Source organism: Tupaia chinensis, unplaced genomic scaffold, assembly GCF_000334495.1.
Source record: "Tupaia chinensis unplaced genomic scaffold, TupChi_1.0 Scaffold000093_1, whole genome shotgun sequence".
NCBI classification, from domain to species: domain Eukaryota; kingdom Metazoa; phylum Chordata; class Mammalia; order Scandentia; family Tupaiidae; genus Tupaia; species Tupaia belangeri.
Window position 1 is genome coordinate 1,089,961 of NW_006159555.1, and position 21,920 is coordinate 1,111,880.

General features: G+C 38.4%; 1 protein-coding gene across 8 annotated transcripts in view; it reads right to left on the reverse strand.

Moving 5' to 3' along the window:
• The window catches only part of ELAVL2 (ELAV like RNA binding protein 2), a 161,907-nt gene that overhangs the window by 77,917 nt on the left and 62,070 nt on the right, over positions 1-21,920 (reverse strand). For 5 of the 8 annotated variants that reach the window (XM_027769786.1, XM_027769789.1, XM_027769788.1 and 2 more), the window contains exons 2-3: positions 13,898-13,988; positions 10,806-11,049 (exon numbers count right to left, since the gene is read on the reverse strand). In XM_027769786.1, the coding sequence (XP_027625587.1) occupies positions 10,806-11,049; positions 13,898-13,969 (316 nt within the window). In that variant the 5' untranslated portion in view covers positions 13,970-13,988. The remainder of the gene's footprint in view (positions 1-10,805; positions 11,050-13,897; positions 13,989-21,920) is intronic. The other 3 variants (XM_014585785.2, XM_014585784.2, XM_027769790.1) reach the window with 1 other exon arrangement.

Genomic DNA, 21,920 nt, shown 5'->3' on the forward strand with positions numbered 1-21,920 from the left:
CACAATATGCAACTCCAAAATATCACACTTTGGCATAAGCATTATTTTAAGCTAAAGGCAAATGAGAACACATAGAAAAATAATTCTCTACTCTCCCCTTTTCTGCCTAAAAATAGAGCATAAACTGTCCATGTGAAAGTGTCCTTCTAGCCCCTACAAATAAAAAGAGTGACTTTTATCACCGAAGAGTTGCTACCAAGATGATTCTACATAAACAAACCTTGTTAAAATAACCCTTGTCCTTCATTAGTTTTCCTCATATATTTTCTAGTCATTTCCCCATAATGTACCAGCCCTCAAAGTCCAAACTTTCTGTCTGTTAAAAATAGTATATAAGCCCTGAGATGTAAGTACTTCTATGAATTTTACTTCTTTTCTGGGAACTCTCCAGCATGTAAGATAATAAAAATTTCACACCTTTTATCTCTCTATTACTTTAATTTGCAGGTCCCTAAGGACTAAACCTAAGCAAATAGAGGAGTTTGTTCCTCCCAGACAATGGTAAAGACCTGTACTGGATATTTAGTTTTTAAAAGTTTCTAGTTTGGGACCAGCAGTTGGCGTAATGGCTATGTCACTGGACTCTCATGTAGTCAACCATGGTTCAAGTCCCGGACCCAGTGGCTTAAACTCACACCAGGCATGTGTGCGTGCATGCCTGATATCCTGAGAGGAGAATGAGGAGAGAGGACTGTGGCGTGGCCAATCCCCCTGGAGGGTGATTTCTTACTTTCTGTCTCTCTGTGTCTCTGTCTTTCTAGCAAGCACACATGCCCTATAGCAAAAATCTCTCCCCACCAAAAAAATAAGTTTCTAGTTTAATTGTCTTGAAATCTTTCACCTAATCTAACCAACACTGACACTAAAACTATTCTATAAAAAATACCAGGTTCAAGTAAAGAAATGGACATAGAAGAATAAATCTTTTTTTAAATTATTTATTTTTATTTTATTTATTCATTCACTTATTTTAATCTGACCAGAGAAAGACACACAGAGAGAGAAAGAGAAAGTGAGAAAGCAAGCCTCCAGGTCCAGGACTTGAACCATTGTCAGCCATGTGGGAGTGTCCAGCACCTTAACCACCATGCCACCTGCTGGTCCCAGAAGAATAAATCTTAAAGTCTTTCTCCAAAACTTATAAGAAGCTTCTGCAGCGATCATATCAAAATTTTTAAGTAAACGGCTAGGCATGAGCTTCGAAAAAGGAAAAGGTATAATGTGAAAATATTTAGGTTTAAAGATACATTGATAAAGACGCAAACCTAGTTTCTCCAATACCCTTTATCTGTTAGAGATATTTCAAACACGCACCAAGAGTTCCACAGACTTGACACAAATTTCATTTTATAAAACGTAGCCACTAAAACCTAAAACAGGTTCAAATGTGCTGCATTCCATAGGTAAGGCACTCAGGACCACGGAAGCATTTAGCCTTGGCGCAGCTAAGCTATCTCATTTTCCACTTGGGAACACACACAACCTTTCTACCATCTTTCTAATTAAACAGTACACTGAGTCTGCAAAATAAGGTATTTAAGTTACTACCCACCTACCCTACTGCTCCCAACTACTCATCTACAAGAATCCTTGATCTCTTGATACTACTAACACACCAAATAAACTGACCCTAAGACTATAACTGACATACGGAATCACACTTTCAAATTAATGTTCATCAAAACAGCCTGCATTCACTGGGAATGACTGACTTCATCACAGGAAATAAACACTATTAAATTTGAAAGTATGCAAAGACTAATAAATAGCATTTATCTGTCTCAATCCGGAGGAGCTAAAATTGTATTTGTTTAAAAAAAGGGAGTAGAACCCTACCCTATTAGAGTGAAGTTTGATAATCATATTATTCTGATATAATAAACAGGATAAAAGAAAGCTTAAGGGCCAACTCTGGCCAGCAAGTAAGGCAGCTGGATCTCACAAGTGGACTACATGGTTCAAGTCTCAGACCCAGCAGCTTGAAAAACATACCAGATGTGTGTATGTGCATGCCCAAAATCCCAACAGGAGGGCAAACTGGAGGGATTGTGTGTGGCCATTCCCCATGGGGGTGCTTTGTCTCTCTCTCTCTGGAGAGTGCATACAACTTCTAGCCAAAAAAAAACCCAAAACAACAAATACAGCTTTATAGTACTAAGGAAGCAACAGACGTATGAAACCTAGCTCAGAACCTTCGTGCAAAAAATGATTTTACTTCACTAGCCCTATGAGGAGGAAATGAGGCCTTCCTAATCATGGAAGGCTCACCTGTTCAGAGAAATCATAGCCACAAGTCTCTTCCAGCCCCTGAAATTTATATTTATTTTTATGTTTTTGTTTTTGTTTTTCCTTTGTTTGAAGGAAACAGCTGCTGAGGCCCTACCTCAGACAATTCTGAGTAAGATGACACATCACATCAAGATAAAATAAGCAACATTCATTACCTGAGGTCTTCAACTATAATTCTCCACCCCTTCTTTGAAAAGAAAGAAAAATGACAGTGACAGGATAAAACATCCTGAAAACCACAATCAATCAATCAATCAATCAATCAATCCCTACCCTATTAGAGTGAAGTTTGATAATCATATTATTCTGATATAATAAACAGGATAAAAGAAAGCTTAAGGGCCAACTCTGGCCAGCAAGTAAGGCAGCTGGATCTCACAAGTGGACTACATGGTTCAAGTCTCAGACCCAGCAGCTTGAAAAACATACCAGATGTGTGTATGTGCATGCCCAAAATCCCAACAGGAGGGCAAACTGGAGGGATTGTGTGTGGCCATTCCCCATGGGGGTGCTTTGTCTCTCTCTCTCTGGAGAGTGCATACAACTTCTAGCCAAAAAAAAACCCAAAACAACAAATACAGCTTTATAGTACTAAGGAAGCAACAGACGTATGAAACCTAGCTCAGAACCTTCGTGCAAAAAATGATTTTACTTCACTAGCCCTATGAGGAGGAAATGAGGCCTTCCTAATCATGGAAGGCTCACCTGTTCAGAGAAATCATAGCCACAAGTCTCTTCCAGCCCCTGAAATTTATATTTATTTTTATGTTTTTGTTTTTGTTTTTCCTTTGTTTGAAGGAAACAGCTGCTGAGGCCCTACCTCAGACAATTCTGAGTAAGATGACACATCACATCAAGATAAAATAAGCAACATTCATTACCTGAGGTCTTCAACTATAATTCTCCACCCCTTCTTTGAAAAGAAAGAAAAATGACAGTGACAGGATAAAACATCCTGAAAACCACAATCAATCAATCAATCAATCAATCAATCTCTCTCTCTCTCTCTCTCAGACAGGTCATAGTTCTGACTTTTACACTCATATTTAGTTCTGAACCCCAGAGATGCATTGCTGCCCAATGCTGAGCAGGGGATAGCACCTGAAGGTTAACCATGCCACCGAATTAGGTATTGCAGTTATAACAACTCTCCTATCCACCCCAAGGCCAGAATTCAGGCTAACCTTGGAAATCTTCAGTTCCATTTCCCTGAAAAATGTTCAAAAAAGATATGGGTAACTCTGAAGTCATGAGAGCATTCCAGGACTTATCTACAAAAGTTGATTTTGTTTTTGTTTTTTAACTTGCCGAAGGGAGAGAGACAGAGAAAGGCCAAGTGAGAAAGCACTGCCCCAGTCCCACCCCAAGAGGAAGAGTCAAGCTGTAATCCCTTTCTCCTACATTTCTGCCTGCTTTCAGGATGTGGGGCATAAAAAAATGCCTCTGCAGTGTTTCTCAAGCCACCAGGTATTGGACTCACCTCTGGTGGTCGGCCATGTAGGATGCAGCTGCCGTAATCACCATACCACTGGCTGATGCCATACAGAAACTCTGATTCGGTAGGTGTGTACAGGGCCCAGGAATATGCGTTGTTGGTAATCAACTCAAGTGATTGCAATAATAGGTACTCCAGTGACAACACGCCAAGCAATACCCCTGAGAGGGAGCAGCAGTTAGCGTCATGGCTATGTTGCTGGACTCCCACGTAGTCGACCGTGGTTTGAGTCCCGGACCCGGTGGCTTAAACTCACGCCGGGCGCGTGTGCGTACGTGCCCAAGATTCCGAGAGGAGAATGGAGGAGAAGGGATTGCGGCATGGCCATCCCCTCTTGGGGGTGATTTCTCGCTATCTCTCTGTCTGTCTCTGCCTGTCTGGCGAGTGCACATGCCCTATAGCAAAAACCTCTCAAAAAAAAAAAAAAAAAAGAGAGAGAGAGATACCCCTGAGATTCCCAAAACTACTTGGACTTTAAATATGATTTGGGATGCTCTCTTAACAACATATTCCCCCCAAGGCCTACCATAATCTGTATTTTAAAAACAAAACTCCCTTAGGCGAGAATGTGTGGTTAGATTTGGGAACTACTGGGCTATATTATTCAAGTTCACAATCATAGATTACAATGTTTCTAAGGAAGTATGGCTGTTCTTACTCATTTTGAATATCTTTTAGTTCTTTCTTGACTCTCAAAACTCTATTCCCCTTCCAAAGAAGTAACACTCACCAGACGATGCTTCCTTGTTAACCCTATAACAATAATGTATCTGGCTATACATTTATAAATCCATCAGCTGGTCCTATGCTTAATTTTTTAAAAGAATTATTCATCTAACTTTAATTTCTATTATTTATTTTTCAATTTGATCAGAGACACACACACATAGAGAAAGGGAAAGTGAGAAACCAAGCCAGCAGGTCTGGGACTCGAACCACAGTTGGCCATGTGGGAGTCCAGCACCTCAACCACCACACCATCTGCTGGCCCCAATCAAAACTTAATTATTTTCTTAAGGTTTTTGATTTGGTCTGGTCCCTAGTGCAGCAGTTCAATGCTATGCATATGGAACCAGATCCTATGTGGCTGCCTATGGTTCAAATCCAGGCCCAAGCAGCTTGAAAACATCTGGGTACATGCCAAAATCCTGACAAGATTGACAGAAATGAAGGGAAAAGGATTGCAGGAGGACCATGCTCCAATAAAGGATGTCTCTCTTTTTCTCTAACAATCACATGCACCTTCTGTCCATAATAAATAATAATAAATTAAGATATATTCATTTATTACATGAATGAGACAGAGACAGATACGCACCCGTGGGAGTGTCCTGACGCCATGATCTGCCCCTAGTTGCTGCCAGCCCACTTCATGGGTACACACATTCCTCACTTACTCTGGGAGGTTTTTCCAGATGCAAACCGGTAACCTTACTAAATAGGTCTGCCTCACAGTGTGTCACGTTTCACTGCTAGGCCCCTCAAAGCTTAATTTCGTTTTTGAGAGGTTTTTGCTACAGGGCACGTGCGCTCGCCAAAAAGACACAGAGAGACAAAGAGACGAAAGCGAGAAATTACCCCCTGGGGAAATGGCCACACTGCAATCCCTTCTCCTCCATTTTCCTCTTGGGATCTTGGGCACGCACGCACACACACCTGGCATGAGGTTTAAGCCACTGGATCCGGGATGTGAACTGCGGTCAACTACATGGGAGTCCAGAGACACAGCCATGACGCCAACTGCTGGTCCCCCTGAAAACTTAATTTTTAAAAACCAGAATTCTGATCCTTGCTCTTTATCACTTAATAGCTATGGAGTCTTGGACTAGGCATGTCACAAACCTGTGCCTCTCTCTTACTGCCTGTAACATGTGAAGGAAGGAAGGGCAAGGGTAAGGCTGGTTATGGTCATCTCTAAGGCTATTCTGACTCTAATGCTCTATGACTCAGTTCTTGAATTATAAAGCCCATTTCACTCCTCTAGAATGCAGCCTCAGCAGGTGTCAGGTCTCTGAAGTGCATTTAACAACTCAGAAGGATGGGACAGAATCAGCTAAGCTGTGGGAGCAGCTGTAGCTTCTGATGATGGATGCCTACAGAGAGGAAACAGGGTAAGTATAAAGCTGGGCACACGCCCAAAGAGAGGGCCTGACAAACATCATCATAAATAGAATTTAGGCTAAAGAAAAGATTATTGTATTTGCTACTGAAGACATTTCTTAATGTACTTTTCCTTGATCCTCATTCTGTCAAAATAGTGACATTAATTTGCCAACACTGACACACAGCTGAAAAATTATACCCTTTCTTATGGGACTTTGGGAAGAGGCACCCACTTCTATAGCTAGGTATTTTTGTATCTGAGATATATTTCCTATTACAACATTAAGATTCATGAAAAGTAAAAAGAAGAGCTTTCAAATGTTCTGCCTGAACTCCAGAGAGTTCTTATAGCCCAGACAATTAATGTTCACATTGCTACAAAGTAAGAATATAAAAATCTGACCCAACTGCTCCTCAGGAGGTGAAATTAGCTGGATAATTAGAGAGGGACCAAAGATCTCTGACCTGTCCTTAAAATGTATACTGAGAAATTGCAAAAGATAGTTACTACTACACACTACAGGGCAGGGACCAAACCCCAAGTTCTTTCAAAAGCACTGTAGAGACATGTTAATAGTACTTCCTAGAAAGACATGTCTACTTTGCAAATTATAACCATTCAAAACCCAGTGTTATGTATCTACCATTTACTATTTTGTTCAATGTAAGTATGCACTAGTTACTAAGAAATTCAAAATTTTTTGAAAAACATTCCTAAGATAATTAATGCTTAAAGATAAATAGTGAGACCCTTCTGAATGCCATTTTAACCCCTGTTAAATGAATAAAATGTCAAATCCAAACAGTTACCAGAGAGGGCCTTGTATTCACATTTGCCTACTCGATTGCTTAATTTTTACTTCCTTATCCTGTACATTCTTTTGAAGAAACATGCTCATATTTTATTGATGTGGCTAGATTAGGGAAGAATGTCAGATCTAATCTGTGTAACTGTCTTATAGCCCATTAATAAATGATCTTGAAAAGTTTTATTTGTAACATATTCAGTGGAAATCTAGTTGTTGAGACCTCCCCTCCAAAAAATATCTGTAATCAAATAAGGCTGGGGTACTATGAATTAAACAGGTTGCCTCTACTATAGGTTTTACATGGTTCTATTAGCTGATGCTCTGTAGTGTGGACCTGAAATTGAAAACTACGGAGTACCTCACTTCTCAAATTTGTCAGTGGAATCCTTATTTTGAGTAAAATGACTATCTCATGAAACAGAACTTATAAAACGCCCTTCAACTTTCAGTGCCCACTGTGGAAGTATACTGGGTAACTCCCCTCTTTGACGCATGACTATAACAGAAATTTGACCATAGTGGAAATCTCCACTGCCTCCTCTCTCTCACTACAAAGACAATGAGGTGGAGGAGAAGAGTATAGGAAACAAACAAAAAGAAAAAAAATTTTAAGAGATTTTTGCTATAGAGCACGTGTACCCGCCAGAGAGACAGAGGCAGAAAACAAGAAATCACATACCAGAAAGGATGGCCATGATGCAATCCCACTATCCCTTATCCTCCATTCTCCTCTCGGGATCTTGGACACATATGCACACACGCCTGGTGTGAATTTTAAGTCATCAGGTCCCAGACCTCAACCACTGTCGATTAAGTGGGAGTCCAGCAACATAACCATTACACCATCTGCTGGTCCCAGACAAGAAATTCTAACAGTTTTCCAATGTTTAATCATGTACTCCAGATTGCCTATGGGCTGTGAATCTACTACTGGGGTCCACGAAAGCCAGAGAGACAAAGGGTAAGTGAACTTGGAGAAACCAAATTTATCCTGCTTGCCACAGCACATTTCTGAAAGAACAGGATAATCTAAGACTGAATAGGAATGAGAGCTGAAGATGTGATCCGTTTCTTGTACTAATTGCCTAATCAAAAAGATGTGTAATTTGTTTAATATTTACTTCTACTACTCTAAGTATAGCAAAAATTGTGACTTTTATATTCTATACAAGCATCTTTCTTTTTCGTGGTAAGTGCTGCTTCTAAACAGTCAAACCAGAAATCACATCACCTATGTCACAGCCTTTATGCTGTTAATCACGTCATAATTTATGGCAAAAAGGCTGCAAGATCCACATGAACTTTCTTGTTTTCTTTATTGCCATGAAAAGAAAATATGTACAATTCAGTAACAGGAGAGAGACATATAAAGGTGAGCTTTTATTCTATACCTTATAAAACTTTTCAAAGCTCATTTCTTTATACATTTCAGATACACTGTTCACACTCATTTTAGAAAAGAAATTTTAAAAATCTCATCTGTTTGATTAACTGTGTAAGAGAACATAGGAACCTCCCAATAATATCATGGTGAACATCTAAGCAACATAATTTGTGAAAATGTAATAGTCAGGACCAGCAGCTAGCGTAATGGCTATGTCGCTGGACTCCCGTGCAGTTGACCGCAGTTCGCGTCCTGGACCCGGTGGCTTAAAACTCATGCTGGACGCATATGTGTGCATGCCCAAGATCCCAAGAGGAGAACGGAGGAGAAGGGATTGTGGCGTGGCCATCCCCCCTGTGGGGTGAATTCTCGCTTTCTATCTCTCTGTCTCTCTCTCTCTGTCTGGCAAGTGCACATGCCTTATAGCAAGAAAAAAAAAATAACCTCTCCAAAAAAAAAAAAAGAAAAGAAAATGTAATAGTCACTGTGTATAAATGACAGTCAGCCATTACTTAATTTTTGCTTGATTTCAATTAATAAGCTTTCTAGGTGAACTTCAATCTGTAGCTCAAGGAAATATAATTGTGGAACCACTCTCAGGGGCTGACTCTAAGAACTCATTCACAGAGCTTGAACAGAGTAAGGCCTGCTGTCTTGGTAACAGAAGAGCAAAGAGTAACTCCTTGGAAAAAGTCCCAACTGACCTTAGTCATGATCCAATGCAACATTTCCTCTGCTCTCTACCTCACTTTACCTAAAACAAGAGCTGACTTGTCCAAGGTCACATGACTAGATAAGAGTTCAGATTCCTGGTCCCCTTCTTCACATTGTCCGTAAGTATCCTTTACCATTTCAAATACTTAGTTTTAGGGTCTGGACAGTGGTGCAGTGGCAAAATATAACCTGTAAGGTTGATCCACGAGAGAAATTTCCAAGGTTCAAGGCTATAGATCTCCCTGCATGATCTAGAGCTGGCTGACACTGGGGGTGGATGACTGCATGAAAACCCTGTTGGGAATGCTGTCTCCCTGTCTTGTCCTTTGTTTAATTTGCTCACTGAACAAATAAATGAACTTTAAAATATGCATATTTAGTTTTATATTTTGGGATATAAGTCATGCAAAGCAATTTGATACACATCATTACTCAAATCTAACAATAACGTGAAAAGCTATGGGGTCTTGTCTATACTGTACTTCATACATTTTTAGTATTTGAAAAAATGGCAGGAAGTGGGACCAGCAGGTGGCATAATGGTTACGTTGCTGGGCTCCCATGTAATTGACCATGGTTCAGATCTGTACCTGGTGGCTTAAAACTCATGCTGAGCACATATGCATGAGTGCATACCCGCCCAAAATCCTGAGAGGAGATTGCAGAAGAAGGGAATGCAGTGTGGCCGCCATCCTGGCGGGGGGTGGGGGTGATTTTTCACTTTCTGTCTGTCTCTGCAGCAAGCGCATTTGCCCTATAGCAAAAATCTCTCAGAAAAAAAAAAAGGAAGGAAGAAAGGAAGTATGAATCCTTCCATCCCATGAAAATGTGTCTTAATTAGGTTTTGGCTTACTCTAACAATTTAGTCAATCTTAAAAACTAAGGAGATTTTGGGAACCAGCAGTTAGCGTAATGGCTATGTCACTGGACTCCCACGTAGTCGACCGCGGTTCGTGTCCCGGACCCGGTGGCTTAAAACTCACGTCGGGCGCGTGTGCGTGCGTGCCCAAGATCCCGAGAGGAGAATGGAGGAGAAGGGATTGTGGCGTGACCATCCCCTCTGGGGGGTGATTTCTCGCTTTCTGTCACTATGTCTCTCTCTGTCTGGCGAGCGCACGCGCCCTACAGTGAAAATCTCTCAAAAAAAAAAAAAAAAAAACTAAGGAGATTTTCAAGGCTGGCAGGTGGTGGTGGTGAAGGTACTGAACTCCCACATGGCTGACCATAGTTTGCATCTCGGACCTGGCGGCCTACTCTCTCACTTTCTCTGTTTCTCTCCTTCTCGCATCAAATTTAAAAAATATAATAGTAATAATTAATAAATATTAAAAGAAAAAACTAAGGAGATTTTCAATTACTTAATGTTCAAAATATACTATTAAGGCCAAAATTTCTATTCTTTTTATTCTTCTCTTTATGACAAGAGGAATAACTCAAACACCATGTCTTCTTTTCCTTATTTAGGAACAGAACATTATATCTAAGTTATACCCAAATTACATGAGCACAATGCTTATGTACTGACAGTGTGAATATTGTCATTTATTATATCACAGATATTTTAAGCAGAAGAACATCAATTTAAGGGAAACGATATTTTGAGGGTTTTGTTCATTTTTTTTCTTTACCTCAATTTCCTTCTTACATTCCATAATTGAAACACTAAGCCATGTAACTTCGGGGAACTTAAAAATAAATGTCAACATGACACTTTCTATGTCCTATACAAACATACATACAGACACATTCATATTGTCAAAACATTTTCCAAAGACACTGCAGAGGTCAGAGCATCAATAAGTCTAATTATAATATACACTGTCCCCAAAATATTTCACTCTGTAAAAGGAAAACTTAAAACTAAGTTTCATACTGCTCGTGTGCCAGTAGCAGAGAAAATATAGATATGTAAAACTATAGCACTGAATGATTTACAACTGGTAAACTTATTATTTTCTCATAACTTGAAACACAGTCCTTTAAATGTGAGCATCTATATTAAACTGCATACCTGTTATTTTGTCTCTTACAAGCTTACAGGACTCTATCTCACCAATGCTTCCAAAAAGACTCTTTAGTTCCTCCTGTGTCATGTTCTGAGGCAGGTAGTTAACTATTAAGTTGGTCTTGCTATCCTCTGTGTTGCCAGAGTCAACTGGTGATGAGCAGTTGTTGTTTATGGTGGTTGGACCATTGGCTGTGTTATTGCAAGTTGGCCCATTAGACAGTTGTGTTTCCATGGCAGCAATTACCTGCTAAAAACAGAGAAAATAAGAAATGTCAGAATTTATATTTCACAACCTATTAGAGATTTCATCCAAGAATTTAAATACTTGTCACTAAACACAAGTCATTCTGCAATTACAACAAAGCTTCAACAAAAAGTACACCTACGCTTATTTTTAGTTCACATTAAGCTATTCCACTTAAAATTGCAATTATACTTTCACATACATATTTCATACATGCACATAAGCACAATATAAATCTTAAACATTTTCTAGAATTTCATTTTGGGTCTACTCACATACCCTTACTCACCTGCAGCATCCCACAGACGAGGAAATTTAGTACCAAAGGGTACAGAATTAAACCCTGACTGGAAATCATACTACAAGACAGAAGTGTTTAACATGCTACCAAAATAAACCAAAAAATGACCTACCTAACTCTGAAGAGATTTTCAGTTAGTCTAAGAGGTTCGATATTTTAAAACTGTCAGACATCCATTAACTTAAATTCAAGGAGCAAGAGTACTTTTAAAAATATAAATTTGTCAACATGTACTGTTTTGGTTACATATTGAAAACATTTTTGATTGACAGTATCTTGTATCGCTACCATTGGTAAGATAAAAGAAAAAGATTATATGTTAGGGAGTGAAAAGGATTTGTAGGATAACTTGGGAATGAAGCTATGAATACTTTGCCTACCTTATAGAATCTAACAGGCCTTTTTTTTTTTTTTTTTTGTCAACCTTGGCAGCTAGAGATCACCAACAAGACAACTGACCTACAGCATCAAAATAAAATTCCCAAATAATTCAATATAGTATTATGCCTTGATTCTGATTTTGACCAAAAAAAAAAATTTTAAGCCCTATCCAGTCCACCAAAACAACAATGACAATATATGAACTGCAAACAGACCAGCCCAAGGAATTTTCATTTGAGCACATAAGCCTGTTAAAAATGCAAGCAGTAAGTATCTATACACTTCAAACACCAAATAGTAGCATTAGGGAGAAATGGCTCAAACTGTTCAGGCTACTCTAAAAATCACTTAAATAATTGTGGACCTAGTTTTCTAAAATTCAAGCCTCTGTTCTTTGAGCAGAAGAATCACAAGCCATAGCCCTAAATTTTTCAAAAGCATTTCCAATAGTTATCTAACTTAGGACAGTCAAGACTATAGGGGATCTAACAATCAAATCAAAGCATCATCGCAAGGATTATCCTTCATACTCCAATATGGCTCTCAGCTCCACAAAGAACTGCTTCTCAAAACTGACAATTTTAAATGGACGGGACACTAGTTTTAGGGACATCTCAGCATAGAATAAGCAAATAACATTAAGCTAAGAAAAACATGTAGAGGAAAAGAGGATTTTTACAAGGGAAGAGAAAAAATTTTTAAAAAGCGTATTGCATAAGAAAAATAAAAGGGCACATCAGCAGATAAACATATAGGAAGAAATCTCTACTGCCAAGAGATGTTTATAAAAGAAAGCATAGGAGAGACTGAGAATGGTCAACTGACCTGAGTGAGACTGGTCAGAATGGACAAGAATCATTGCTGTCATAATTTAAAAAAATAAAAAATAAAAAAATAAAAGAGAGACAAAATCCAAAATAACTAAGAAATGTCAAATCTGGGAATAACTAAGAAATGTCAAACAGCCTGTAACCCCTCCATGACTTCATTTCTTTTTTCAAAGAAATGAGTATTTATTCTACAAGCTGCCTTTCTCAGGGTAAGTATTCTGTTACTTAGGAATATGTAAAGGAGTACAGGAAAATAAAGAGACCTTTAAAAATCTGTAGGAAAAAAATGTCCAATAATTCACGATATGGGATTTATTAAAATTAATGTTATCTATCTGAAACTGAGAAGAGAGGTTTCAGATTTCCTAATAAAGCATGACTGTTCTAGTTTATAGAAAAGCTGCTGTGAATCCCGCTTTCCACAGCAAAATTCTTATGGGGTTAACCTTTGTCAAGCAGTTATGAAAACAATGAGCTACAAGATGAAAGTGGCCAAGGTCAATGAAAACTAATGGCTATTCGAAAGTTAGGGTGTAGGAAGAAACTATGAGAACCCCAAATGTGAAATTTGAACTAGAGTTCACTGGGATGGCATTTGAAATATAAAGTGTTCATTGACTGAAATTAGCAGGATTTTGCAAGGACAACAAACACTCCTCACTTAATTGCACATTTATTTCTATGTTCAGGTGGTAAGAATGCACTCCTAAGCCAACATTCAAGTGAACAGCTGCAGTAGGCTGTGTGAGCTGAAAATTACAGCATCTCTCAGCTATAGGACCATCTGCTCAGAATAAAATGATACTAATGTGCTATATTTTACAAATAATGCATATTCCATTGATAGGTTCAACACAACTGTTCACAGAATGCAAACTCTTTCAACAGTTACTGGGCAAATAATTTTCAGTCAGATGTACAATTTCAACTTTTTTTTTTTCAAGGGGAGAGTATCAGAAAGTGTAAATAACTTCAAAATTTAGTAACCAAAAAAATACATAGTAAACAGAATGTAAAGAATTACGGTAACTTAATATTCAGACCATACCAAAACTTTTTGTTTTTTTTTAAAAAGCTTGTCACTCTTTTGAATCTGCACTAAATCCTAATTTACATTATAAAAAGTTACATGGAAGAGCATGGTTCTGATGCTATATATACCACGTAAGTTAAAATTGCAATGTGCTTTAAGTCCTAATGATGGCCATACCACAATAGGTTAAATGGAAGAATAATTAGTAAGCCAAATAAAAGGTTCAAGTGTTTGGTATGGCCTCAGCACTCCTGCAACATGCTAAAAAAAAAGTAGCCTACAGAATTTAAGAAAAATCCCACAGACCCCGGTCCAAGGCTCTGCTGCCCACGAACCACTTCTAAGCAGAGAAGCCACATCACACAGTCTGACTGCCATGTTAGTTTGGAGTTGCCGTCTGCAATATGGACACAAAAAGTACCGTATGTTAGATGAGCAAGATAATGCAACAAATCAATTTGTACAAAATTTACAGTGATTGTATTGATATTCCCAGCACGTCCATGCAGTGTGGCTTAATTGAATTTGAGGCAATTCCAATCTAATCTTTCCAAATTTATTTTAACATGTAGTTTTCTTGCACAAATGTAAGCATTTTTAATTAAGAGCCTGATTTTAAAACAATATGAACTAGCTATCTCGGCTTCTATCCTAAACCACATCTCAATTTTTAAAAATAAAATGAGCAAAATAGTGCATGCTATCCTAGCTCTTAAGGATGTGGGAGAAGGGAGGAGACATGAATAAAAGTTTACGGTGAGAAAAAGTCATGCGATTCATAGTGATTGCTTTACATAAAAACACACTTTCCCAAAAATAATATCAAAAGGGCATTAAGAGATGCTATATCTGCCCACACTGTTACATTACTACAAATGATCCTTAATCCTAGGACTTGAAATTAAGTGATTCAAAACTCTGCAAGGTTATTCTGCCACTATATTCAAACTGGTCTGTAACAGTTTCATTCAGAATTGTTCACGTAGACTAAGAGGCAGTAAACCAGCATTTTTCAATTGAAATAATTGGAACAATAAATAGGATTGTTTGTAGGAATGCCTATATAGGATGTAAACTTTGTCCCTGGATGAAATCAAATGAATACTTTTAATATATAAATTGTAAACCCAACACAATTTGAAGTTAGTACTACTATGAGGCCTCCAATATAGTTAATGGACCATTTATTTACCACTTATTACAACTTGCCCAAATACTAAACAGAGCCACAATATTGGCACAAAAGACAAACTTTTCTTTTTAGCCATATATGCAGATGCTTTAAATGATCAACACAGTAATCAGAAAAAAAAAAAAAAAAAAAAAAAAAAAAACCTTAGTGTCTAAAGATAGACAATGAATAACAAAAGGCTGAAAATGTCTTACATGTGTATTTATAATCTTAAAATTTTCATCCTGAAGACTAAACCCAGCTGTAGGTGATCTGGTGCTAGCATCGACACTAATAACATTTAACAATGGCTTCCATTTTCTGGCATCTACCAAAAGGATTTTAACATCGTCTTCACGGGATGCCATAAAAATGTTTTATTCTTCTTCCCTTCTCCCACTATAACCAGAGCATTCAATCTGACCCTATGTTCTTTATTAAAAAAAAAAAAAAAAAAAAAAAAAACTTACAGTTCAACTAAACCTGTGATAAAGTGCTTTACACCCATGCAATATTTTGCCAAGAACCCAACTGTAGTTAGACTACATGAGCAGGATAGGACACCCAACAGGTTAAACAAAGTCTAAATGTACCTTCTGGATACCCTCAGGAGTTCACATCTCAACACTCCTCACTATATAAAATCAGAGATTCAAATTTAATGGCCTCTGTCCCTTCAATTCCATAGGAGGTGGACACTAATGAGCTAATCTATTGACGCCCCTGTTTCTGAAAGCCCCAGGGATGCAAACCATCACTTTATTGCACCAACTAGCCAGGAAGGCTGTGTATGGAAAATGATTCTACTGCACTTTTACATTTCAAGCACCCCAGACAGTCTCTCTGCTTGAGGCAGACACATACCTTTATGGGAAGTTATAAATAAACTGCTCACATGGCCCTTCCCTTTATGCTGGCCAACAATTCAGTTACTAAAAATGTAAAGCTACTTCCCCTTCACTAAGGACAGGAGATGCTGCTCTACTCAATCTACCACAGACAACCAGGCTGCACACTATTTTTAGATTCTATTGGCTCTGAAACTCTTTGGAAGAAGAAAAGGCCATATTCTAGCAAAACAGAGCCGTTAATTATAAGATTTTTAAAAAATAATGTTTCAATATATGTTCATCTCTTAATTTAGGTATCAACTGTGCCAATTCAGCCTGCTTTTCCTCCTGTATTCTCCATGCAATAATTTATAAAAAGATGCCTTCGCACAGATCAGCAGCGAATACCCTAAACTTTCACTGGGCTCTGAGAGATAACAGTAAGGTGTTAGTTTGGTTAGACCATGGGTTTTATTTGGGGAGAGAGAAAGAAAGTGGCCTCAATTTTCTCTCTCTCTCTCTCTCTTTCACACACACACACACACACACACACACACACACACACACACACACACACACACACACACACACACACACACACCTCTTACTTCCAAAAAGTCATAAACATTTTAAATTGAATTTTTTCTTCCTTTTTTTAATGGCCCTCTGTGTACTTTAATATCTACAGTTTCCCACAAACAATAGAATTTAACACACTATTACTATCTCATCTCTGAGAACTGTAAGAATTTGCAATATCTAACAGTTCTGGTTCACATAAGAGAAAAGGTTTTTATTTTCCAATCTTCCTAGCAAAAAAATTTTAAAACTACAGTAATGAGCATTTTCATTATTTTCAAACATCTTACAAACAACCATGAAATAAGTCAGACTGCTAACCAAAAACATCTTAAACATGTTCTGAAAAGCCTCATTAAAATCATTAAGTTCCCTTGGTATAACATCTATGAGGAAAAATAAAGTTTCTATTACCTAGAAACCACCTGATTTGGGGTCCGGACCTCTGTGGTTTGAAGTGTAGCAGGACCGCTGAAAGAACCACTGCACAGGAGTGGGAAGGTTGGTCCCAAGTCCCCAGACCATTCCACTACCGTGGACCATCACAACCTGGACCCTCTTTTTCCTCTGGGCCACCGAATTACAGCCTCTCAAAAAGCCCTCCTCATCCTAATCCACCTTCACACTGTTACCAGAGGATTCTCCTAAACCCTCAAACACTCCTGCTGCCTACTTTATTAAGTGCAAACTACTGAACATGAACAGTACACACATTTTAGACCCTCGACTAGTTTTAGCAGCCCACCTATTCGAGCACTCGAAATTCTGAACAACTCCTAGTCCCTCAAACAGTTAACACCTTCACTCTTCCTGCTTTGCCTGTGCAGTTCCATATGCCTGCGAGGACCCCACCCAACACCCTAGCTCCATTTCAGAACTTTGCACAGACCAAACATTCAGAACTGTATGTTAGGACAAGAATAGTTTCTCCAAAAGTTAGGGAATGAAGGGGAAAAATCACATCTCTAAAATGCATGTGAGCTAGTACCTTTTTTTTCTATCTCACCTCAAGCATTTCAAACCCAAAGATAATTAGAACATTTTTAATTTTGGACATACTCCATCAGCCATCCCTACCCACTGAAATCTAAATTCCTGCACAACAAAAGAAGTCATTTATCTTTTGAGTGGTAAGTTAGTTGTACACTTTATTTCGAGAACCAACCACACAAATGGGTCAACTACCAAAACGTGGAAACCAAGATAAATCCCAAAGCAGGCCGAGAATGCATTTGAGGCCTCTGACCAGATGGTTGTGGAGGAATGAAATGTGGGGTTCGGATCTAACTTCAGGAAAATGAAGAAGAAAAACAATTAGATTCTGACACAAAGGCATTTAGAAATGCATCATGATTGAGTTAGGGATCTCCAATGATTTTGTCTGATATTAACTAGTAAAGCTTAGGCCAAAGTAAATGATAATGTCTCTGAACAGAATCATGGCTAAGAGCAAGAAAAAGCATCTAAAGTGACCTTGATCTTTACACTGTGAGCAGCTAGGGGGCTCTCAATACCCTGAGTAGCACAGCAGCAAGGCAGACTCAGTCTAGAGCAGTCTTCCCTCCGACCACATCAGGCCTCTGTAAAGGCCAAGCTACAATGTGGGCAGAAGACACCTGTCTATACAGCTTAAGAGGCAAACTTAGCAGGAATAAAAAATATATAAAATAAAAAAATAAAAAATCCTATTCCTTTGCCAAAAAATTTCTTCTTTCGGGCCACTCAAGGCAAGGAACTAAAGCACTTGAAATAATCAGAGAAATAAATTATATGAGCTCATGAAGAGCTGGGTAAGCAGTCTATAGGGTCATCTGTCTAGAAGATACCATTCCTACAGCAAAGCTTGGTTTCTCCCATTCGAATCACTAAAATGCCATTTTCAGGATACATTCTGGCTTTACTTAATTAAGAGAATTGTCAACCAAAAGCTAAAATCTCACTTGCCAATTACAGGAACAAGCCATGAGTTTTTCTTTCAATGTCTTGGTTTTGCAGTATCTAAAATAATAAAGGTGGCTTTACATTTCCTGAGATTTCCTTAATTCTGGAATCCCTGTCAACTCTCCACCCCACCTCCACACCATTCTAGCTGTCTCATAGGCTCTTTGGATTCTGCCACCGTGAACTCAGGTTTTCACTGTGAGGCCAAAAGGGTTCAACAATTGCCAGGCACAATGCACAGAACCGCTGCAAGGTCATAGGGTTCTGAATGTTCTTTTGCAACAAACATTCATGTTTCTCTCTCTCAGCCCTTTCTGGCACTCTTTCTCCAAAGTACAGAGTCTCTCCTATACCTATCTTTCTGAGGTTCTGTAGTTCAATCACTGGTAGGATTAAAAGTTTCGAAGCTAGAGGGTTAAGACAATGAGTTCGGGATCTCCCTTAATCAAAATCTATTTTAAGTCTCCAAGTTGAACAATAGGAAAGGAAAGATCTATGAACAAAGATTTGCTTTAAGCTTCACACCATGTTCATTCATCCACTCAACACACATTTGCAGGCAACTTCCATGAGTTAAGGATAATCTTAGGTGCTTGAAATACAACAATGAAGAAGTACCCTGGAGTGGACATTTGCCATGGAAAGTTATGTGCAACAGACCAGAAAAGAACATACATAAGAAACAGTGTGTAATTTAGAAATAAGTATGGTTTGAGACAACTAAAAACACACACCAGAGTATGGGCTAAGGAATGTGGAGACAGGAAATGGTAGTTTCCGGCATTAAACAACATGCCTCATTGAGAAGGTGAGCTGTGAACCAAGGTTCAAAGATGGTAAGAGCTATGGTAGTAGAACAATGACCCCGCCAGGCCTACAGTCTACACCCTACTCCCTTCAGTCTCTGAATATGTTACATGACAAGGGGGATTAAGTAAGCAGTTAGAATTAAGGTCGGTAATCACCAGACCTTCAAAAAGAGAGAGCATCTGTGATTATCCAGGTGGGCCCAATGTAATTAACAAAGGTCCTTACAAGTGAAAGGAGAAGCGGGGAAGTCAGTGTTCAGAATAAGGCCATATCAAAAGGACCGGACAGGCCATCTGGCTGTAACGGGCCACCAGCCAAAGAACATAGGCAGCCTTGAAGGTAGCGGCAAAGAAATGGATTAGCCCCTAGAACCTCCTCCAGAAGGAAAGTAACCCTGCTTTTGTCCAACCTTCAGATCTATAAGATATTAAGTTTGTATTGTTGCTGTTTTGAGAAATGGTCTGCATTCCCACAGTGGCCTCTAAATCCCAATCTTCCCACCTCAGCCACCTAGGAATCCAGAACTAAGACAGGGGCTACCGTGCCCAGATATTTTGTGTTGTTTTAAGTCACTAAACTTCTAGTAATTTGCTACAGATGTAATAAGAACCAAATAGAACCAAGGGGGAAATACATAGAAAAGGAACATTTCAGGCAAAAGACCAACCAGCAAAGTTTGTCTGCTGTGTAGAGGAACAGTTAGAGGAGAGAAGGAAGGGGATGAGTCAAAGAGGTAATGAGGCCAGACCGCATAGGGCTTTGAAGGACATCCTACGAAGAAGAAAGGAAACCACTGAAAGGTTCTGTGCAAGAGTAGCATGTGGATAGTGAAAATAAACTGTGTGTGGGTGTGTGGGAGGACTCTGCAAATTGGGAAGCAAACCAGTCAAAAACAACTACGACAGTCCAGGTATAGAATGACAGTGATTCCTACCAGAGTGAAGTCCAGGAAGCTGTCAGACTCTGGATGTACCCACCGGGAAGCACATTACTAATGTGTTGCACTTTAATTATATCAGTAAATATCTGTTTCAATCCATTATCAAGACTCCAGTTCATATTCCAATAGCTGACATTCAAACAAACCACCAAAACATTACGTTCTGGGAACTAAGAGGACAAGATGAGTAAGCAAAGGAAAAGCTTCTAAGTAGTTCTTATTTTAAAAGAATAAAAAAGTGTGTGTGTGTGTGTGTGTGTGTATACACACAAGGTTCTGTGCAAGAGTAGCATGTGGATAGTGAAAATAAACTGTGTGTGGGTGTGTGGGAGGACTCTGCAAATTGGGAAGCAAACCAGTCAAAAACAACTACGACAGTCCAGGTATAGAATGACAGTGATTCCTACCAGAGTGAAGTCCAGGAAGCTGTCAGACTCTGGATGTACCCACCGGGAAGCACATTACTAATGTGTTGCACTTTAATTATATCAGTAAATATCTGTTTCAATCCATTATCAAGACTCCAGTTCATATTCCAATAGCTGACATTCAAACAAACCACCAAAACATTACGTTCTGGGAACTAAGAGGACAAGATGAGTAAGCAAAGGAAAAGCTTCTAAGTAGTTCTTATTTTAAAAGAATAAAAAAGTGTGTGTGTGTGTGTGTGTGTGTATACACACACACACATATATACACACACATATATATATTCTTACATATATTCTTAAGAAAACCACACATATAAAAATCTGAATTTATAAATATTAAATCCAGAGTCACTCACTTTACAAAAGAACTCAGCAACGGATTGATTTACTAGTAAATGTAAAATGAGAAACTTAGAAGATGGAAATACTAAACATGCCAGAAACTGATAGTAACCTATGAGCCCCCTTTGATGTTTTCAGAGTTCAAAATAAGAAAATATCTCAAAGTTCTCCCCACATAGTTAAAAACAAAATGGATCAAGGTAATAACAAGTTCCATTTTGTGAAATAGAAATAAACTTTAAAATCTATTTTTCTACAGTTATTTCCACATCTTTATAGTAGTGAAGGTTAAACCATGGGTTAACTCAATCTTGGTTACAGGCTGGGATATACTACACCATTACCTTCTGGTGATGCATCATTCCAACCTCATTCTTTCATTCCAACCTCAGTGGGCCTAATTAATTTCTATGTCATTATTTGGCTATAGAACCTCAAAAAGGGTATGAGTATAATAAGAATAAAATCAAATACTCCCACAATTTTGTAGCAGAGTTGTTGTTTGGTATAGGCAAATAAATTTGAATTGCTAAATTGAGACAGTTAACATAGTAATCAACACAGAAATTGGATTAACTTCACATTCTTCTACAGAAGTCACAGCTAACGGGAACTCCCTCAGGGTAGTACAAGTTGTGAAAGGCTGATTGGAAATCCTGAAATTAATCCCCATAGTTGAGTGTTTTCATTAGGTAGGTTAAAAACATAGCTCCTCTGTAGAATACTAGAGACTAAAATACTGTCATACTTAAGCTCTGAAAAAGGAAGAATGCTTAATCTTAAAGAGAATGTAAAAGACAAGGTTTACTGACACAAATATCATTTCTTAAACTCACAACTGTTAAAAAGGGCCACAATTCTCCATCTCAGCACTTAGGTTAACATTTTACTCTTCACTGTCATTTAGCAGGACTTACAGATAGATAAAAACCAAATGCATGGTTAGTGTTCTATCCCAAACAGCTTCTACCAAAATAAAGGAATCTAAAATATCAAATAACGAAACAAGGTATATGTTTTAAAGTAATGTTGGAAAGCTACAAATATTTTTGGAAAATTTCAGAGAAACTCAAAATAGAAAAATACTATATAAAATCTTAAAATTCACTAATGCATTGTGGAGTGTAGAACAATGATGTCTTCTTCATCGACTGCGGGACTGTTATGACTACATGAGTGTAAGCCTTGATCAACAGATAACCTGCTTTCTTCCTCTCTGAAATGGGGCTCAGCTCGCTTAGTGGTATTCAGTAGGAAATGCATTTTTCTTTCCAGTTTACATGTA